Raw genomic sequence first — 21,448 nt, forward strand, 5'->3', positions numbered from 1 at the left:
GATACTTCCAAGGAAGTAATAGACACTCCAGCTCATCAGCATAATTAAGAAAGCATTAGAGACACAGAGAATATAAACTGATATATGTTTAATTCAATAATAGATCATGATTTTTGGAGATACTGTATGTACATAGGCGAATCTAGGGGGTGGTCCGGGGTTGCACAGGACCACCCATGTAGCTGAGGGATGGGGCTTTCCAACGAGCCCAGCCCCGTGTCTCTAGCCCCCTGGGAACCGGAGATACTGCCAGGCAAACCTGGAATGTTCTCCCTATCGGATAACATGGGACCCGCTAATTCCGACCCGCACCCAGTTCAACAGCTGCCAGTTCCCCCTTCTGCATCACTGAAGCTCAAGGTTGATGTCAGTCAAACCCAAATCGCCGGGCCTTCAATCTGATACCAGGCTGGATCCATATGGGTTAATTGGTTCCAGGGATATTGAGGTTAAACGTTTTTTTTTTTCATTTCTTAAATGTCATTTCATGATTGTTTATGTTCTTTGAGGGCAGATTTCTCTGGAACCAAACAGCCCAGTTTCACGGGACCAAAAATCATTCGAAGCCAACTCAAAAGTTCTTCAATATGATATTGGTCTCATGTAAATGGGTCAGTTGGTCCCGAAGATATAGCTTGTTGGTTAAAGGGGTGTAGGGAGAGGGGAGTGTTTGTCTCTCCCCCTCACACCAGAAAATGCAGGGACTAGGCTGGTGTATAAGGGGTCAGCCTGGGAATGTCCCTGCATGATCCTGGTACCACATTCCCGGGTAAATCCCTGCATTTTCTGTTGTGAATGGGGTATTATTTCAAACAGCCGTGACCTGCAGTGCTCTGAATACAGCCGGGCAGCCCCCTGCTCTCTGCCCAGCTGTCAATGACTGTAACCCCTGCAGCTTCCGCTCCAATTCTTCTCGCCGCTTTCACCTTAGCCCGCCGCCCTTTAATCATGTGGTGCCGGCGCCCGGTGTGCTCCCCCGACGTCACGCACAACAACAGCACGCACAATATTTCAAATGTCCACTCGGCTAGAGGGGACACCAGGAGGGGAGTGGGAGCGTGCTCTGCGCTGCACTCTGCTCCTCTCCCCATTGAAGCAGCTGCGCCGCTCTCCATCTCTCCCTGCAGCAGCAGCGAAGGCTCATATAAAAATTTACAGTAAGTGGCACTTTTGGGGGCATTGCTTAAGGGACGCTACAAGTGGCAGTATGTGGGGGCATTACGCATAATGTGTGGCTTAATGTGTAAGCGGCATTATGTGTGCAGCATCATGTGTAATGGACATTATGGGGGACATTTACCAATATGAAAAACCTAGTTTTTCGTATTGGTATTTCCCCTACGGCTGCATACGACTGTTTCAGACGTATGCAAAGTCGTGTTCCGGAGGGGAAATTACAAAGCAGTCATATTCGACTGCTTTGTAACCCTCCGATGGTGTAACCATTCATATTAGCTGGCCATATATACGGCTGCTAATACTAATTATTTGTAGCAGTCTGCACGGATCAGTCAGATCCGTGCAGGCTGCAAGGTGTAAAAAAAAATTCAAAAAATAAATAAATGGAAAAAAAAACGGCGTGGGGTCCCCCCCACAGCCGAAACCAGCACCAGGCTGACGGAGCCTGGAGCCGGTAATTAAAAATCAGGGAACCCGACAAATAGGGGTTCCCTGATTTTTAACAACCAGCCCCAGGCTCCTGCTCTGGGGCTGGTTCCCAAAATACGGGGGACAAAATGACTGGGGGTCCCCCGTATTTTAAGAACCAGCCCCAGGCAAAACCAGCCAGCAGGGTAATGCCACAGCCGGGGGGAGACTTTTTATGCAAGTCCCCCCGGCCAAAGCATTCATCCCTACCGACCAGTCAGCCTGGCCAGGGGCCCTGGGGGAGTGGGGACACCCCCATGAAGGGGTCCCCCCCCTCCAGGACTTACCTGACCAGGCTGAAGCCTGGTACTGTCCCCGATGCCCCTGGGCGGTGGACATCGGGCTAAATATGGTGTAAAAAAAAAAAAGATAAAACTTTTGTTTTTTACTGTGGCACTACAAGTGCCAGCAAGCTGGGACTTGGAGAACCACAAGTCCCAGCCTGCTGGGCATTAAAGGGACCGCTGGCACTTGTAGTTCCACAGTTAAAAAAATAGTACACAAAACACACTGACACACATTTTAAATAAAAGTTTTTTTTTTAATTGAGTTTTTATTTGTACAAATAGACATACATTTTTAAAACATACACTTACATACAAAACAGTTACATAGAAAAATAGAATTTGCACTGTACGACTTAAGCACACTACCTTTTAATAGATATTGAGTAAGAACAAGATAGAGAGAACGACAATCGGCCAATTTATTCCTGGCGGGTTAATCTATAGTATTTGTTCTGAGCTGTCTTGTTAAAATCTGAATTCATACGTATATGTTTATGGCTACATGAGCTTATTTGGACACTACCACTACTACAAGACTAATGACCCTGATTGGTATATGCATAGCGACTTACTAGTCCTCACAGATTTCCCACTTATTGATCTACCATTAGAACAGACCCATGCCCTATCTTTCATAACCGGCAATTCGATGGCCTCAAATACCTCTTGCAGAGACATAGCGAAATAAAGATTAAAACAAATAAATATATATACATACATATATGTCTACATAGCAACAAATTAAACAATATCGGTTGTGACTAACTTGAACCAAATTTGTGTGATCCCCCCCCCACCCAACCTTCCCTCCCTTACTAATTTTTATATCTTAGTTTAATCCAGTGTCCTAACACTTCATTGCTTTCAATCTATAAGTGAAAATCAAAAATATTAGTTTATATTTCCCCCCCCCCTTTTATGCTAGTGTGATTTACATTTTATACTTTTCTTAACGTGTCATTTTAAGTGTTCCTTGTACCTTTAAAGTGTTGAGATCTATGCCAAATTTCCCAAATGGCATAGAATTTAGTGCTAGAATTTCTCGAAGCATAGATGAATTTTTCGTGCTCATAAGTGATATTTACTTGGTTAATCCATTCCTCCACTACTGGGCCACTTGTTGCCATCCATTTGCGTGCTATAACTAGCTTGGCCAGTGCTGTGAGGTTTAGCAACAGTGCTCCCTCCTCTCTAGGGACATTTCCTTTGTGCCGTACCCCCAGCACTAAATTTATTTCTGATAGGGCATTTCGAGATATCCCCAAACCACATATGACCTGGCAAATCTTTTCCCAGAAACATCGCACCTTTTCACAGGCCCACAATAAGTGCCAAAACGTGGCCCCCCCTTCCCCACATTTTGGACATCTATCTTTTTTCGCGCTGTTCATTTTATTTAGCCTAACCGGGGTTATATATGTCCTGTGTAATATATTAAACTGGACTTGTTGTGTCCTTGTGGAGTTCGTCGCCCCTCCTGGATAGGCAAGAGCTTCCTGCCAATCACTTAGGTCTAGATTTGGGATATCCCCAGGCCATCTCTGCCTGAGCTGATGTAGTTCTGCATCATTGATAATGGTCTGCAAATATCCATATAGCTTGGAGATCTGCTTCTGATGGGAAATTTGTTGGATAAATTTTTTAATTGGGGTTTCCTCCAGCCACCCTTCCCTTCCTCCACTCTGTTGGGTCATTGCACTCCGAACTTGTAAAAACCTAAAGAACATCTCTCTGGGTAGTCCATATTCAGCCTGCATATGCTCGTATGACTTAAAGTTTTTCTCTTGATAGAATTGGCCTACTGTGCATATACCAAAATTTAGCCATATTTTCCCACCTTGATGTTCCCTGACAGCTTGAACTGTTGTTAGGGTTAAAAAAGAGGTCTCTGGATCCACCCCTATGTATTTATCCTGTTTACAAACTGATCTCCATATTCTGATGGCCTGGTTAATTATGGGAGGATACACTCTAGATGTTCTATCGGATAACAGCATCTGTAGGGGAGTTATCCTCCTATCAACACTGTTTATCAAACTGTTCAATTCCTTAGCTGCTTCATCTGTCTTTACCCAAGTTTTTATCTGTGCCATTTGAGCTGCATGGTAATAGTTTTTAAAGTTCGGTAGTGCAAGTCCCCCTTTTTCTTTTGTTCTCCAAAGAGTGGCTAGTTTGACTCTCGGTCTTTTATTGCCCCATATAAAGGCAGAAATTATAGTATTTAGATTTCTAAAAAAATTGTCTTTAATATATATTGGCGAATGCTGGAGTATGTACAGGATCTTGGGTAATATGACCATCTTTATTAAATTAATCCGGCCAATTAATGTCAAGGGGAATTTTACCCAACATTTACACTTCCTCCTAACCTCCCCCAACACTGGTATAAGATTATCTCTCAGATATTCTTCTGGGTGTCTGGACATTACAATCCCCAAATATTTAAAACTGTTTACTTTTTCCAGGGATGTACTTAATTGTACATCTTCTAACCAGTCATTACCTATTGCCAGTAGGTGGGATTTGCTCCAGTTGATGGTAAGCCCAGAATATTCCCCGAAGATTCTAATCTGTTCAACAATCATTTGTAAATCACTTTCGGGCCTGGCCATGCTGATCAGGAGGTCGTCTGCATATAAGGAGATCAAATCGAATCTCCTATCCAATCCCACCCCCTGGCAATTCAGCCTAGATCTTAATAGGCGTGCCAACGGTTCTATGGCTATTGCGAAAATATAAGGTGAGAGAGGACACCCTTGACGGGTCCCTCTATTTAATAAGAAAGGGTCAGATGTAAACCCATTTATAGATATACGTGCACTTGGGTTTCTATACAATAACCTTAACCATTTAACAAAAGATGGACCAAATCCGAATGCCTCGAGAGTGCCCCAGAGATAACTCCATTCTACGGAGTCAAATGCTTTGTTGGCATCAAATGAGGCCAACGCGGCATCTAACCCCACTTTGTTAGCGTATTGGATATACGAAAATGCCCTCCTTAGATTTATCATTGTGGATTTTCCACTCATAAACCCTGTTTGATCAGGGTGGACTATACTTTGGATGACGCCACTCAATCTATTAGCCAAGATTTTTGCGATAATTTTAGCATCTGTTGGAATTAGCGAAATCGGCCTGTATGAGTCCACCCTGATCAAATCTTTACCCCTTTTAGGTATGACTACGATGGAGGCTTCTGCCATTGAGGGTGGTACCTCATCTTCTTCCATCATATTTTGGTAGACTTTAACGAGCCGTGGGGCCAGAATTCTCTCAAACTTTTGATAAACCTCTCCTGGCAGCCCGTCCAGACCTGGGGCTTTCCCGGTGGGCAGGGATCGAATTACTTTTCCCACCTCCACCATTTCTATCGGGGCGTCCAGGAGAGCCCTAGCTTCAGATGAAAGTTTTGGGATATCCAATTCTTTTAAAAAATTCTCTATTTCCTCCGGGTTTTTAGTTATATGAGATTGGTACACTGTCTTGTAGTGTTGGACAAATTCGTCCACAATTTTGGGAGTGGAAGTCAGAATTTCTTCTGACTCCGTCTTGATTTTTGATATTATATTTGATGGTCTATCCTGTTTTGTTAAATATGCCAAAAATGAACCAACTTTATCAGAGTTCGAGTACCAATGGTGCGAACTTGATATAAGCCGTCGGCTGTTTATGTCCTGCACATACTCCAGCCATTCACCTTGAGCTTCTTGCCACTTACTCCAATCTGTATCTGTTTTGCTAACTTGGTATACTGCCTCAAGCTGCATCATTTGTACTTCCATCTTGTGAGCAGTCTTCCTATGTTCTTTCTTAAGGAAAGAGATTTTTTTGATAAATATGCCTCTCAAAAAGGCCTTAAACGTGTCCCATAGATACATGTTCGATGTGGAACCTTCATTGTTTTCAAATAAAACCATCGTTTCTCTTTCAATCTCATCTGAGTTGAATTGTGACAGCCAAAACGGTTGGAGCTTCCATGATCGATAACCCACCGACTTCTCCAGGTCCATATGTATTATTAAGGGGGAGTGATCTGAAATTCCACGCGCTTTATACTCTATATGCACAATTTTATTCATTATTTTATCTGAGGTTAGCATCATATCTATTCTAGAGAAGCTCCTATGGGTTGCTGAGTAGCACGAGAATTGGGATAGGTCAGGATATCTGATACGCCATGGGTCCTTCCATCCTATCCCATCTATAAATTCTGCAAATCTGTTCTTGCTATTATGGGGTTCGCAATTTACTCTACTCCATCGATCTAACTGCGGAGAAAGGATATTGTTGAAGTCGCCAAGACATATCACATGATTCTCAGGATATGAAATAGAGAAATCAACCGCGGCCCTCAATACCTCATAAGAAAATGGCGGGGGGATATAAACATTCATCAGACAGAAATCAACATGGTCAATACTACATTCAATAAAAATAAATCTGCCACCTGGATCTACCTTAATCGTTCTACTTACAAAGTTCACTGATTTCTTCACTAGTATTGACACCCCTCTAGATGTGGATGTAAACGGGGCATGAAAAACTGCGCCTACCCATGGGCGTTTTAGGGCCATTGCCCGATCCCTACTTAAATGGGTTTCTTGGAGGCATATGATTTCGGCCTCTAATAGTTTACAATGATTTAATACTAATGCCCTTTTGATTTTGTTATTGAGACCCCTAACGTTCCACGTAAGTAGTTTAATCATCAAAACATATTTTTATCTGGTATAGTCCCCGCCCCTACTTTTCGGTTTCTATTTGTCGTTTTAATAACCTCTATCTCCTTCAATATCTCTGATGGCGTTCCTGTTTTTTCATAGTGCTTAGAGCGAGCAAAAACATCCTGACAGAACATATACAACATATACCCCTTCCCCCCACCCACCAAGACATCCTGACAAAACATATACAACATGTACCCCTGCCCCCCACCCCCTCCCTGTACCTCCTGAACCCCCAGGTGTACCTAGATTCCCACTCCCCCCCCCCTGCCCTTACTATCCTCCTATATCCTCCTAGGAGCACTTAGTTAATAGCCACCTAACGCGCGGCCGGCTCTCCATTTCTGTAAGTTATATATCTTTTTTCTACCCCTCCCCCCCATCCCACATGCGAAGAAGAGGGGAAAAAGAGCGAATAAAGGAAGCGAAAAAAGGAAGAGAAACAAGAAAAAAAAAAAAAAAAAACACAAGCACACCAAGATTAAGTCATGTGTCCATAGTATCCATTTAGCTATATGCTATGAACATAGGTGAAGAAAGGAAGCAACGCATTCCATCAGGTCTCCAGACTTTGCTGGGGATTAGACATTTGTCTCCTGCCCGGATAGAATCTGTCCAACCATTCGGCTACTTCTCCTGGGGACAAGAAGAATTTTGTCTCTCCATTTACTTCGATCCTTAATTTGGATGGATATAGCATTGAATATTTAATGTCGAGCTCCCTGAGCCTTGACTTTATTTCTCGGAACTTTCCTCTTTCTTTTTGGATCTCGATCGGGAAGTCCGGGAATGCTGAGATTCTTTTCCCTTTATATCCAAAATCAGGTTTAAACCGTGCCAAACGTAGTATACAATCGCGGTCTTTGAAGTGTAAAATCTTGGCAATAATTGTCCGTGGAGGACCTCCTGGGATGGCGGGGCGTGCAGGAATTCGATGGGCCCTTTCGATAGCAAACTGTGCGGAAAAGGCCTCTTTCCCAAATTCTTGTATCAGCCATTCCTCCAAGAACTTTTCTGGTTGGCTGCCCTCCGCCCGTTCTTCAAAACCAATGAATCTGATATTGTTGCGACGAAGTCTCCCCTCGAAATCTGTCATTTTATGTCGCATATCCGCCATTTGTACTGCCAGAGTTTTAACTTGAGATTGAAGGGGAACCATTGCATCCTCCACTGAGGAGACTCGACCTTCTATCTCTGTGACCCTTTCCCGAGTCTTCTGTGCATCATTTCTTAGCAACATTATGTCGGATTGGACCTTCATTATTTGTTCCGAAAGCCGAGATTCACAAGTGTTGACGGCTTCTAACACCTGCTGCAAAGTAACATCAGTTGGTTGCGGGTCCTTGGGTCCCTTGGCAGGAGTTGTCTGAGGAGTAGTTAACTGGGAACTATTCCCAGTCTGTGTCTGGGAGCGGGCATACTTCTCCAGCCGCGCAGCGGCCGTGTTTTGGCCTGTTTTACCCATTTTTTGAATTATTTATTGCACAGGGGATAAAAAAAAAAAGTCTCTTTCCCTTCTCGCCTCCCTCCTCCCTCCCCTCCTTTGTTTTTTTTCCTTCTTTTTTCTCCTTCTACCTTCCCTTTAAAAGGGGAAAATCGCAGACAGGGCGACAATGAGGCACAGATGTTCTATATATTTCCTTTTTCCCTTCTTTCCTTTCTCCTGAATTATCCTCTCCTCTTTCTTCCTAGCAGGCTGACGAGAGTAAAAACTCTAGAGCTTTCTGAGCCCTCTAGCTCTTACCAGGGCCAATGAGACTTGTTTCAGATTTTGCACGCCGTGGCCACGGCAGCGCACGAGTGAGGGAGGTAATGTGCCGGCTCTCCTACACGTGAAAGAACGGCTCCCTGGCGCCCAGACCCACATGCGATGATTACCGTGCTTGGAGTGATCTAAGACGCGTGCATCATTGAGGACAGTCGGAGCTTCGCGTAGCGCTGCATCCGTGAAGCACACAGTGTATTCCAATCGCTGGAGGAGGACGGAGCTGCGGAGTGTGACGCCTGCTCGGCTGGCAGCGTATTTCCTGCCTGACCCCTGGGGTGACCTCCGACGCGTACTGGGAGACGCGACAGCGGCTGGCAGCAGACTGACGGCAGCTAGATAGCTGTGAGCACGGAGTGAACAGCAGAGAGCAGGCGGCTGTAAAGCTCAAAAGCAAGGGGGATCCCTGTGGACAGAGACACGGGTCCTGCTGGAATTGTACCTGAGTGGAGGACTGTGCTGCGCTATCCACCTGACTGCGATATACCTGACTGCGATATACCTGACTGTGATACCAGCCACAACAGTAAACCTGCACCAACTTGGGGACCTTTCTCACCATACTGACGGCAGCTAGATAGCTGTGAGCACGGAGTGAACAGCAGAGAGCAGGCGGCTGTAAAGCTCAAAAGCAAGGGGGATCCCTGTGGACAGAGACACGGGTCCTGCTGGAATTGTACCTGAGTGGAGGACTGTGCTGCGCTATCCACCTGACTGCGATATACCTGACTGCGATATACCTGACTGTGATACCAGCCACAACAGTAAACCTGCACCAACTTGGGGACCTTTCTCACCATACAGGACAGATCCTTCTCCTTGACCCACGGCAGTGGTCAAAAAGGTTGGTGGACAGTTGGGGCCATTTCAGCAGCCTAGAGACAAGCAAGTCTCCCAGTCAATGCTTAGCCATTTCTGCTGAATAACCTGTTATACAGAGACGGCCACCTAAGCATATATCAACTCATTGTTCCCACCCACGAGTCAAGGCGCTCCTGGCAGAGAGTGGGGGGACCAAAAATAAAAAAGGGGGCAGAATAAATATATTAATGCCTACTGTGACTGTCAAGTGCCGTCTATCTTTATTGCACAACCAAGGAAAAATGCAGATATATGGCTGAACGGTGTCTGTTCTTGCTGCCGTAATACTGCGCTTAAACACGGTTCAGTATCCGTTTGCATAGTAACTGCATATTAGCCTAGACTTGGGCTCTGTGTCCTTTTTTTTTTTCTTTTTTTTTTGTTTTTTCTCCCTTTTTTTTTGGCAAAGACAAGTGTGACATTCAGGAAGAGCTGAATAAGCTTGTGTCAAAGCGAATTGAGCCTTAGTTTGGTTAGAGACTGTCGCACAAACTATATTTTAAATAAAAGTTTAATACACACATCACAAACACACTGATACTTACCTATCTTGATCCCATCGGTAGGACGCTGGCTCCGGTGTCGGCGGCTCCAGTGTCGGCAGCTCCGGGGTCGGCGTCCTGTCTGAAGAAAATCCATGTTGGACCTGTGGAAGTAAATCCTACTCACCAGGTCCTCCATGGATGGTCTTCTGTCTTCTCTCTTCTTTTCCAGGACTTATTTCTTTATCTTCTGTCTTCTTCTTTCTCCAAGCTGCCGGCTGCCGGGACTTTCAGAGCTGGAGAGATGTTGCCTCCTCGACGTCTGGACTAAGAATGAATTCTAGCCAATCAGGAGCCGCCTAGTGGCCAGTCAGGAGCCAGTAAAGTCAGCTCCTGATTGGTTAGAATTCATTCTTAGTCCAGACGTCGAGGAGGCAACATCTCTCCAGCTCTGAAAGTCCCGGGAGCTGCAGGCAGCATAAAGAAAGAAGAAGACAGAAGAAAGAAGATAAAGAAATAAGTCCTGGAAAAGAAGAGAGAAGACAGAAGACCATCCATGGAGGACCTGGTGAGTAGGATTTACTTCCACAGGTCCAACATGGATTTTCTTCAGACAGGACGCCGACCCCGGAGCCGCCGACCCCGGAGCCGCCGACACTGGAGCCGCCGACACTGGAGCCGCCGACACTGGAGCCGCCGACACTGGAGCCGCCGACACCGGAGCCAGCGACCTACCGACGGGATCAAGATAGGTAAGTATCAGTGGGTTTGTGATGTGTGTATTAAACTTTTATTTAAAATGTGTGTCAGTGTGTTTTGTGTACTATTTTTTTAACTGTGGAACTATAAGTGCCAGCAGGCCCTTTAATGCCCAGCAGGCTGGGACTTGTGGTTCTCCAAGTCCCAGCTTGCTGGGGAGGCTTGCTGGCACTTGTAGTGCCACAGTAAAAAACAATAGTTTTATCTTTTTTTTTTACACCATAATCAGCCCGATGCCCACCGCCCAGGGGCATCGGGGACAGTACCAGGCTTCAGCCTGGTCAGGTAAGTCCTGGAGGGGGGGGACCCCTTCATTGGGGGGGTCCCTACTCCCCCAGGGCCCCTGGCCAGGCTGACTGGTCGGTAGGGATGAATGCTTTGGCCGGGGGGGACTTGCATAAAAAGTCTCCCCCCGGCTGTGGCATTACCCTGCTGGCTGGTTTTGCCTGGGGCTGGTTCTTAAAATACGGGGGACCCCCAGTCATTTTGTCCCCCATATTTTGGAAACCAGCCCCAGAGCAGGAGCCTGGGGCTGGTTGTTAAAAATCAGGGAACCCCTATTTGTCGGGTTCCCTGATTTTTAATTACCGGCTCCAGGCTCCGTCAGCCTGGTGCTGGTTTCGGCTGTTTATTTATTTTTTTATTTTTATTTATTTTTACACCGCAGCCTGCACGGATCTGACTGATCCGTGCAGGCTTAAAGCAAATACGACAGGAAAATGGTGTTCTATTTTTCTGCCGTATTTTCGTGGACAAAAGCAGCCATATTTTCTATACGGCTGCTTAGTAAATCAGGAACCACCATTCTTTTGAATGGTGATTCCTGTCGTATCCTATCGATGGTGTAGACATTCGTATTTGTAAATACAAATACGAATGTTCCATCTTTAGGACTACGAATTGTTGTATTTTTGGGATAGTAAATCCCGAAAATACAAATTCGTAAAAAAAAGGTGTATTTCTCCCTACAAATACTCCTTTTTTCTACGAATCCATATTAGTAAATTTCCCCCTATGTGTGCAGCATCATGTGTAATGGGTACTTTGGTGCGCGGCATCATGTGTAATGGGTTCTATGGTGTGTGGCATCATGTGTAATGGGTAATATGGTGCGCGGCATCATGTGTAATGGGTACTACGGTGTGCGGCATCATGTGTAATGGGTACTATGGTGCCATCAAGCAAGAACCCCCTAGCAATGAGCACGTAGGTAAGCAGCACTTATGTGGCAAATATGTAATGGGCATTACGGTTTGTTATATAGTATGTAATGGGCATCATGATGTGTGGCACAATGTGTCATGGGCATTATGGTGTGTGGCCTGATGTGTAATTGTAAGTGGTCTAAAGCAGGCATGTCCAACGTTGGCCCTCCAAATGTTTTGAAACTACACATCCCAGCATGCTTTGCAATAGTTTTAGCATTCTCTAATAGCAAAACTGTGGCAAAGCATGCTGGGATGTGTAGTTTCACAATATCTGGAGGGCCAACGTTGGACATGCCTGGTCTAAAGTGTAATACCACACCCCTTTTTGTGATACCACGCCTCCTTTCCATGGGGCCACGCCCCCTTTTTGCTGCGCGGTTACGCCGCGCAAAGGTCCTCCTGCTGTTATGTCTGGTTCGTGTTTTAAAAAACTGTCTTTGGTATGGGGGCAGCAATTTTCCGAAAGTCACTTTTCTTATAAGAAAAGTGACTTTCGGAAAATGGCTGCCCCCATACCAAAGACAGTTTTTTAAAACAGGTTTTCCTATGGGGCAGCCATTTTCTGAAAGACACTTTTTTCATGAGTGCTTCCGACCATACTGCACTGCCGGAATCCGCAAATTACGGAGGTACCGGCTGCACGGGGGGGTTTAACACTTTGCAGGGGGTGGGTAGGGGGAGTCGACCCACGCGCGGGGGGTGGGACGCGGTTCCAGTGCTGTGAATATTTAATGATCGCTCATTAAATATTCACAGCGCTGAATTTAGGACCCAGCTCATTGGCTGGGTCCTAAATACCGTTTCAGACCTGATTTTGATGCCAAAATACCGGGCCTGAAACGGGTAGGACCCTCCATTTTTACCTTTTTACAAAATCGGCTTTTGTAAAACGGTAAAGTGGTCCTGCACCTTTCAGACCGCACAGATTACTGTTTTAAAACGTTAAAAATCTGCAAAATACCGGTTTTTAAGTGCGGTCTGAAATGGGCATAAAATTTAACTCTGCCATAATTTACACATGATACACCTACCCGGGCGCACCAGTACATCTGAGCAATATCTCTGCTCAAATGTACAAATATACCAACAGAGATACTCTGTACTCCGTGTGTTAATGTCTGTTTGAATTATTTTTGCTTCTCAAAAGAAATTACCTTTTTCTGATAAATAATTTGACTGTGCAAATAAGTCCTTTCTGACCAAATACACCAAAAATCAGTGCAACACGAACAACCACCAGTAGGTGGCACCAAAAGATTAATTATAATCAAGTGTTGCAAAAATAAAACACTTCCAATAGAAGTCCTATTTGAATAAATTGGTGTAAACCTGATTAACCACCAGTAGGTGGCACCCAAAGATTTATCATAAACTGATGGTGGAGGATTAAAGTGTACCACAACAGGACATCAGGCATTATATAAATCCTTATAAATATTTGAGTTTAGCAAAAAACCTACCACACGGTTATAAACGTGTGGTAGGTATATAATTGGTATACCAATAAAGAGAACAATTATATGTTACACAATACCATTGGCAAATATCAAACAAACATTTTTCAAATTGGATCCGAGTGTGATTTTAAAACACCTCATTTCTTTCTTTTGAGCACATTGTGTGTGTATGTGTCTGTACGTTTTTTTTAACCTCTATTTTTCGCTGCAAACTACAATCCCCACACAGTAAAATTGGGGGAATATTAATGATAAAATAATAAAAGCTATATTTTAAGAATCCTTTCTTTTCAGTGCGCTCCCCACATAACAGTCTCTTTTTTCTTCTGTCTCAAAAATATTGTATACTCGACTGTTGGGAACAGCACCCCCTTCTTTGATTAAATGACTTGGGGCTCCTCCTGAAACACTACAAATATTTGGTGTGCAGATGTGCAAAAACAGCTCCCTAGTGGAGCCAGTACCACTATAACCCTTAGAACCACTGACTCAGATTCTGTAGTACTTTTGGAGACCACTGTGCTGCATAATATAAATTGGTATTATTTTGTGGCCATGCCCCTTCCCCATGAAGCACTTTATAATTTTGGCTTGAGCACCTACCAGCAAAAACATAAATCGGCGCCTACAGTCAGGGCCGTTTCTAGACAATTTAGCTCCCAGGGCAAAAAAATTCAAAATGCGCCCCCCCCCCCCCCCCCCCAAATACATATCATGAAATACAAGAAATTGCGCGCGCCGAAGGCGCGCACGCCGAAGTAGGGGGCGTGGTTTATTTTAAAAGGGGTTGTGGCTTAAAATAAGGGCGTGGTCTAGCAGCAAAACAATTACCTTACATCTCACTTTTGCAACCTGCATGTCCAGACATTGGTTACCGCAGGAATTGTCATTGTCCTCCCACACTTAAGTTGGCGGGCTGAAGACCACACGGTGACATAAAAATATAAAGCCCCACACAGTTACCTAGTATGCCTCACAGATCAAGGCCAAACAATGACAGGCTACTTAAATCATTATACACTTTTTTATCCGTGATGCCAATTACACATTACATATTACGCCGCACACCATGATGGCAAGTACACAATACTCCCCACAACGTAATGCCTATTACACATTATGTCCAACACGCCGCTGCCGCACAACTGATGCCGTTTACTAATATGCCCCCACAGTGCCATACATATATGCCCCCACAGTGGCAGATATGCCCCCACAGTGCCACACATATGGCCCCACAGTGACAGCTATGCCCCCACAGTGCCTCACATATATGCCCCCACAGTGCCACACATATATGCCCCCACAGTGAGAGCTATGCCCCCACAGTGCCACCCATATATGCCCCCACAGTGACAGCTTTGCCCCCACAGTGCCACAGATATGCCCCCACAGTGCCAAATATGCCCCCACGGTGCCACATATATGCCCCCATAGTGCCACACATATGCCCCCACATTGCCAAATATGCTCCACAGTGCCACACATATGCGCCCACAGTGCCACACATATGCCCCACAATGCCAAATATGCCCCCACAATGGCAAATATGCCCCCACAGTGCCACACATCTGCCCTTCTCAGTGCCCGACCTATATGCCCCCACAGTGCCAGAGGATAATATCCCAGCAGCAGCACAACTCACCGTTGCTGCTGCTGGGGAGAGCAGAGTCCGGGTCTCCGAGTCCCGTTGCCGCCGCCGCCGCTGCTTCTGTTTCCCAGGGGAGGAGAGGGGAGCGCATAGCGCATCTCTCCTTCCCTTTCACTGTGACGGCTGTCAGACAATCATATCTCGCGGGCTGGCTCCTTATTGGCTGCCGGCCCGCGAGCTGATTGGCTAACAGCCGAGTGACACAGCGAGGGGAAGGAGAGACTTATGCGCTCCTCTCCCCTCCAAGTCCACCAGAGAGATCATCTTTTTGGGGCGGCAGACGGGGCGTGCGTGCGGGGGGGGGACAGCGGCGTGGGGGAAGCTGGCGGGCGCCCTGGCTGCTAAACAGAGGCGGACAAGCCGTGCGGCGCCCCGGGCGGCTGCACGGCTTGTCCGCCTCTAGAAACGGCCCTGCCTACAGTATGCTTCTGCCTACCTGGCAGCTTTCGCTACACCATTAACCATTAATTTCAACAACAGAATTAAATGCACTTCTAGGGTAAAATCATTAAGCCCTAACACATTCTTGTATGAAACATATCTTATAATTGTGGACCAGTCTTCAATACCATTTGATGGCATCAGAGTTTTCGCAACAAAGTCCCTCGAGCTTGTTTTCCTCATCTTCTTGGGCAAGGCGTGGGATGAGTAGTGGTATTGTACCTATATGCAGAAACCCATGTTCAGCCAGTGTATCAGGGGTACTATAATGGAAACTACTGAGGAGGAAAGGGATCTAGGAGTCAGTATTTCAAGTGACTTAAAGGCAGGGAGGCAATGTAACAAAGCAATGAGGAAGGCTAGTCAGATGCTTGGATGCATAGGGAGAGGTATCAGTAGCAGAAAAAAAGACGTAATAATGCCACTTTATAGGTCATTGGTACGACCTCATCTGGAATACTGTGTCCAGTTCTGGAGACCATATCTTCAGAAGGATATAAATACACTGGAGAGTGTACAAAGAAGGGCAACTAAAATGGTGCATGGCCTACATCACAAAACTTACCTGGATAGACTAAAAGATCTAAAGTACTATGTAGATCTTGTAGAAAAGATCTACATAGTACAGGAGGGAAATTTTCTTCAAAGGAAAAGAAGTAATAAAACACGAGGACATGCACTGAAACTGGAGGGAGGTAGGTTCAGGGGAAATGTTAGAAAGAATTACTTCAGTAGAACACTTTAAACATGCTTGGGATAGGCATATGAATATCCTTACAAAGAAATAAGGATTAAAAAGGGTTGAGTTTACCTGAAGGGTGAAAAAAAGGGGCAGACTAGATGGGAAAAATGGTTCTTATCTGCCGTCAAATTCTATGTTTCTATGTCCAATCAGATATGCCCAAGAATAAAGGGATATGGTAACTTTGGGACCACAGCAGCTGTGCAGCTAATAGGAGAATCCTAGCTGAGCAGCTTTTTAGGTTCCTGAATTCTTGAAAAGTGCTTGGTGCTGTACAGAGTGCATCATTATATTTTCTCTTTCTTTGTGGTTGCATCAGACACATCAGCAATGTATTTCTGCGACCATGTCACTAACTATACCAGTGGTTCCCAAACTTTTTTGAAACACGGCATCCTAGAGCACCAAAACATTTTCAAGGCACCCCTAGGCCAAATGCTTTTTATCAATAAATTCAGAAAAAAATATTAAATTAAGTACATTGAGTTTATATGTCACAGCTATCTGGTGAAGGACATGATTTGCTTCTGTTTGTGCACATATATTATGATTGGCAGCCACTAGCACTGGTTTTGCCTGTTACATTGACCACTCATTATATGAATTGATCCTAGTCCACCAACCCAAGGCACCCCTGCAAGTGTCCTGAGGCACCCCAGGGTGCCTAGGCACACAGTTTGGGAACCACTGTATGCAATGATTACCTATCGATTGACCAGCCAGCTGACCAAGCATCAGGCTCACTGACCCCAACCCTAACCTCCTTCTAAAGCACTACTCATTAATAAGTAACACCCCTGTTAATCACCTTTGTGTGCTGTGTATAGACAAGGTGGAGATTTAACCCATGCACTGAAACTGGAGAGAGGTAGGTTCAGGGAATTTTAGTTTAGCAGGCATCTTTGTTAATAATATAAGTTGGTTAAGTACACAATCATTAGTAAGTTTAACTGGGGGTCTATTTCCTGAACATGGAAGTCAATAGCAATCAACAAAAATGCTCAGCGTGCAGCACATGCTGCAAATATAATCGAATGTAATATGAATATGGATATGCAATATGCATTACAAGCTCTACATAGCTTATAATGCTAATAATTTAACACCAGTTGTTAAATTACATAATGAAGCTTATTTCACAAAGTGCAGTATGCTATATTATATAAGCAAATAAAATATATAGACAATTTATAAACCAGTATATCATGCACTTAAAAAAGCAGCCTAAGGTACTGCTACCAAAAATTGAAGAACCACTTCAATGGAGAACATACAATACCAACACAGATATTGGAGCATTCCTTTGGCGCTAGATGTTGCATCTTGCCTTGAGAAAGATACTGCATAGTATCAAAACCGGTCGGTTTGGTGGATGACAGAGGAACTTTCAGAGGACTCTAGCCTTATTTATTTATTATTTACAGTTTCTTATATAGTGCAGCATATTCCATTGCGCTTTACAATTGGAAACAACAGTGATTAAACAAACTGGGTAGATGCAAACCGTCATGGAGGTAGGAGGGCCCTGCTCGCAAGCTTACAATCTATAGGGATAATAGGAGGGATACATAATGATAGAATTCCTTAGCATGACAGTCCCATCAGATTACAAGATGGTCCTGATGGGATGCAATTAGATATGAATGCTACTGGAGGTTGTGTGGGGGTCCTGAATATGATAAGCTAGCCTGAAGAGAGTTTTCATGGAACGCTTGAAATTTTGGAGACTAGAGGAGTCTTATGCCCCTTTCAGACCGCACTTTGTAAACGGTATATTGGTTTTTTTTTACCGTTTTAAAACGGTAATCTGTGCGGTCTGAAAGGTGCAGGACCACTTAACCGGTTAGAAAATACCGTTTTTTCTAACCGGCTAAAATGCAGGGTCCTACCCGTTTCAGAACCGGTATTTTAGGCTCAAATCGGCTCTGAAACGGTATTTAGGACCCAGCCAATAAGCTGGGTCCTAAATTCAGTGCAGTGAATATTTAATGCGCTCATTAAATATTCATTGCGCAGGAGGCCGCCGCCGCCCCCCCCCCCCCGCACGCGGGTTAACACATACAAACCCGTTAACCCCTCCGCACCCCCACCCCCGTTAACACCCCCCCCGCATTGTGTTTAAGAACACCCCCCCCCCCCCTGAAGCCGGTACCTCCTCACGTTGCAGTTGATCGGCAGCCGCAGTACTGTACCACGGCTGGCTTCGCGTATGAAAAAAATAAAGAACTTTCTGAAAATGGCTGCCCCATAGGAAACCTCATTTAAAAAAACTGTCTTTTGTATGGGGGCAGCCATTTTCCGAAAGTCACTTTTCTTATAAGAAAAGTGACTTTCGGAAAATGGCTGCCCCCGTACGAAAGACAGTTTTTTTAAATGGGGTTTCCTATGGGGCAGCCATTTTCAGAAAGTTCCTTATTTTTTTCATACGCGAAGCCAGCCGTGGTACAGTACTGCGGCTGCCGATCAACTGCAACGTGAGGAGGTACCGACTTCACGGAGGGGGGGGGGTGTTCTTAAACACAATGCGGGGAGGGGTTAACGGGGTTGGGGGTGCGGAGGGGTTAACGGGATTGTATGTGTTAACCCGCGCGGGGGGGGGTCGCTGAAGACTGGCTTTGACCCTGTATTTGGAAGGTTTCCAAAAACGGGTCTGCCAGTGCAAAAAAAACGCACTTAAACGGTAATATACCGTTTAAGAGATGCGGTGTGAAAGGGGTTTTACCTGGCAGACCCGTTTTTGGAAACGTTTCCAAATACAGGGTCAAAGCCAGTTTTGCGGTCTGAAAGCAGCATTAGTGTGCGTGGAAGGGCATTCCCATAAGGTGGGTGCCACCCTACAAAAATCCTGCAAGTGTAGGTGGGAGCGAGTAATGAGTGTGGATGAGATGCAGATCTTGTGCAGAGCTTACATCAGCACTTCCAGGGGCGACTGTATTTGATTTACACCTTCTGCTTATTTTGTCTACATGTATTTGTGGACAAAACCGTATGGTGAGAGTCCCTTTGATTTATCTCTCTGTCAATTGTTTTTATTAAATTTTAATGCACTATGATGTTCTCCTACCTTATATTTTTTATTTGAGTTATTCATCTTCAATGAGGAAGAAAGTGGAGCTTACTGGTGACAGGACTTTGTCCCTCAATAAATGCTTGTGTCTACCTTGACATATATCTTTAGTACAAGTCAAATAATTAAGTGTTTTCTTTTTTGAATATTAAGAAGTCTTACAGTGTTACACTTTTTTCTCTTTCTTTTTGGGTACTATCTTTCTGCAAGAGAAAAACTATAACATCTAGCGCCCAAGGAACGCTCCAACATCTGTGTTGGTAAAGCAAATAAAATAGTTACTGATAAGGGGCACGAAACATTATGGTAAAATAGACAAATAGAGAAAATAAGACAAGCCTAGAGATTGATTATTTTGTGGGAGCTAGTTTGTCAGAATGGTGAATTCTGATAAAAATGAAAATTCATAGATGGCCAAACACTCCACTCCACTAACACTCTAATAACCATATATTTTATTATTATTATTATTATTATTATTATTATTATTATTATTATTATTATTATTGCTTTAAACTGTCTAGAAATCTCTGTCCATGTGTCCACTTCAATCTGCAAATGTCTCCTTTTTAATAATACTTCTGTTATACTATCTAAAATTTCTACATGCAAGGCTTTTCCTGTACTATATTACTTTACATTTATTTAGTTTATTCTTATTTATTTATCCCTTTGTTGCTTAAGTGGCCGCTTCTGCATACTCTTCTCTTTGAGCTGTGTACTGTTGTACTGTGGGGGTATAGTTCTTAAGGTGACTGCCAGATGGTGGTGCCAATGTAACTTACTGATGGAACCTTTACTGTATGGCCCTGATTAACGGCTGTTCACTAAGTGCTGGTCATTCGCTGCTTAGCGAGTGGCTTAACGCCACCCGGTCGAACACCACCACCCCCCCACCCCCCACTCCTGCTGCTGAATACCCTCGGTACCCTCGGTACAATAACCTTGGTACCATATACCATGCGAGGGCATGTGTACACATGCCCTCGCATGCAGCCGGAGGGGGGCGTAATCATTTGATGGTCGGCTTCAGAAATAAACGTTAGTCTGAACTGACTTTTATTTCCGTCGTTGTCCGCCAAGAGGTGGTGGGTGCTGATGTCATGTGGCGTCAGCAACCCACCCCCTAGCTGTGCATGCACACAGTGTCTGTTCCCACAAGCAGAGGGGCTGGGGACTGGCCAGCAATCTTACAGAGCTGCTGGCCATGCCCATACATTGGCAAAATGGGGGTGTGACCTCATGGGAATGATGCGGTTTGTAGGCCATTCACTCTTGCATCCAGGCCATGCCCCCAAATTTTGGCTGCGCGTGCCGATGTCCCTCCTGCCTTGACTTAAAAGTTGGGAGGTATGGTTAGGGCACATTTCACACAAAAAAGGTATAGCTTAAAAGATACTAAAATTTTAAGTTTAAACATGTCATATTTTCCAAAAGGATGTTTGGTAGATCATATGGTTATTTTAGAACTGAAAAAAAAATGTTACTGCTATCTTTGTAAATCTTTTTCAGGTGTGCTACTGGGGAGGCCTGGCATGAAATCCTTTTAGCCTGTTCATATGGGAAGCTATGTGACCCAAAGTCTGATTTTTTGCCAGGTGAAGAATACACATGCGGAACAGGCTTTGCATACTTCTACTTCATAAGTTTCTATATGTTGTGTGCTTTCTTGGTACGTTTATTTAAATACATCATTCAGAATGTAATCTATTGCACAATCTGTGTGGGATACACACTCATGTATAATGTGTTGTTTTTCAGATAATTAATCTCTTTGTGGCTGTTATTATGGACAATTTTGACTACCTGACCCGTGATTGGTCAATTCTGGGTCCACACCATCTGGATGAATTTAAACGAATATGGGCGGAATATGATCCCGAAGCAAAGTAGGCAAATGAATGTGTAAATGTGTGTTTTTATTGATATATATATATATATATATATATATATATATATATATATATATATATATATAAACAATGGTTTAACCTCCGTAGTGCGCTGATCCTAAAGGGACAGCAGCTTCTCCGATATGGTTCTCCTGTTAGTGAGAATCAAGGGTGTAAAAAGATACAAAAGGGGGGTTATTGGAGTGCGCTATAATTAGTACCACCTATTAGTCCACAATTAGTCCATATCCACTGGTACTCTTATCAGAAATTAAAACATTTTTTCATCCGTTTTCCGAAATAAGAAGGAGACTCCTATTAGAATAAGTGATCCTTCATTCATAAAACCCAACGCGTTTCATCGCACAAGACTTCGTCAGGGGTATAGCTACAAGTGGTACAGATAAAACAAGACATAATATAAGTGTTTTTACAAAAACACCTAAACCAACATATTTATTA

The 21,448-nt window shown here is 44.3% G+C and overlaps 1 protein-coding gene across 1 annotated transcript in view; it reads left to right on the plus strand.

Annotated features, from left to right (window-relative positions):
• Window positions 1–21,448, plus strand: part of CACNA1S (calcium voltage-gated channel subunit alpha1 S) — a 761,524-nt gene that overhangs the window by 711,251 nt on the left and 28,825 nt on the right. The window contains exons 33-34 of the mRNA XM_083173194.1: window positions 20,607–20,766; window positions 20,856–20,983. Of these exons, the coding sequence (XP_083029320.1) occupies window positions 20,607–20,766; window positions 20,856–20,983 (288 nt within the window). The remainder of the gene's footprint in view (window positions 1–20,606; window positions 20,767–20,855; window positions 20,984–21,448) is intronic.

This window comes from Crinia signifera, chromosome 2 (assembly GCF_055691185.1).
Source record: "Crinia signifera chromosome 2, ASM5569118v1, whole genome shotgun sequence".
In the NCBI taxonomy this organism is placed as follows: Eukaryota; Metazoa; Chordata; class Amphibia; order Anura; family Myobatrachidae; genus Crinia; species Crinia signifera.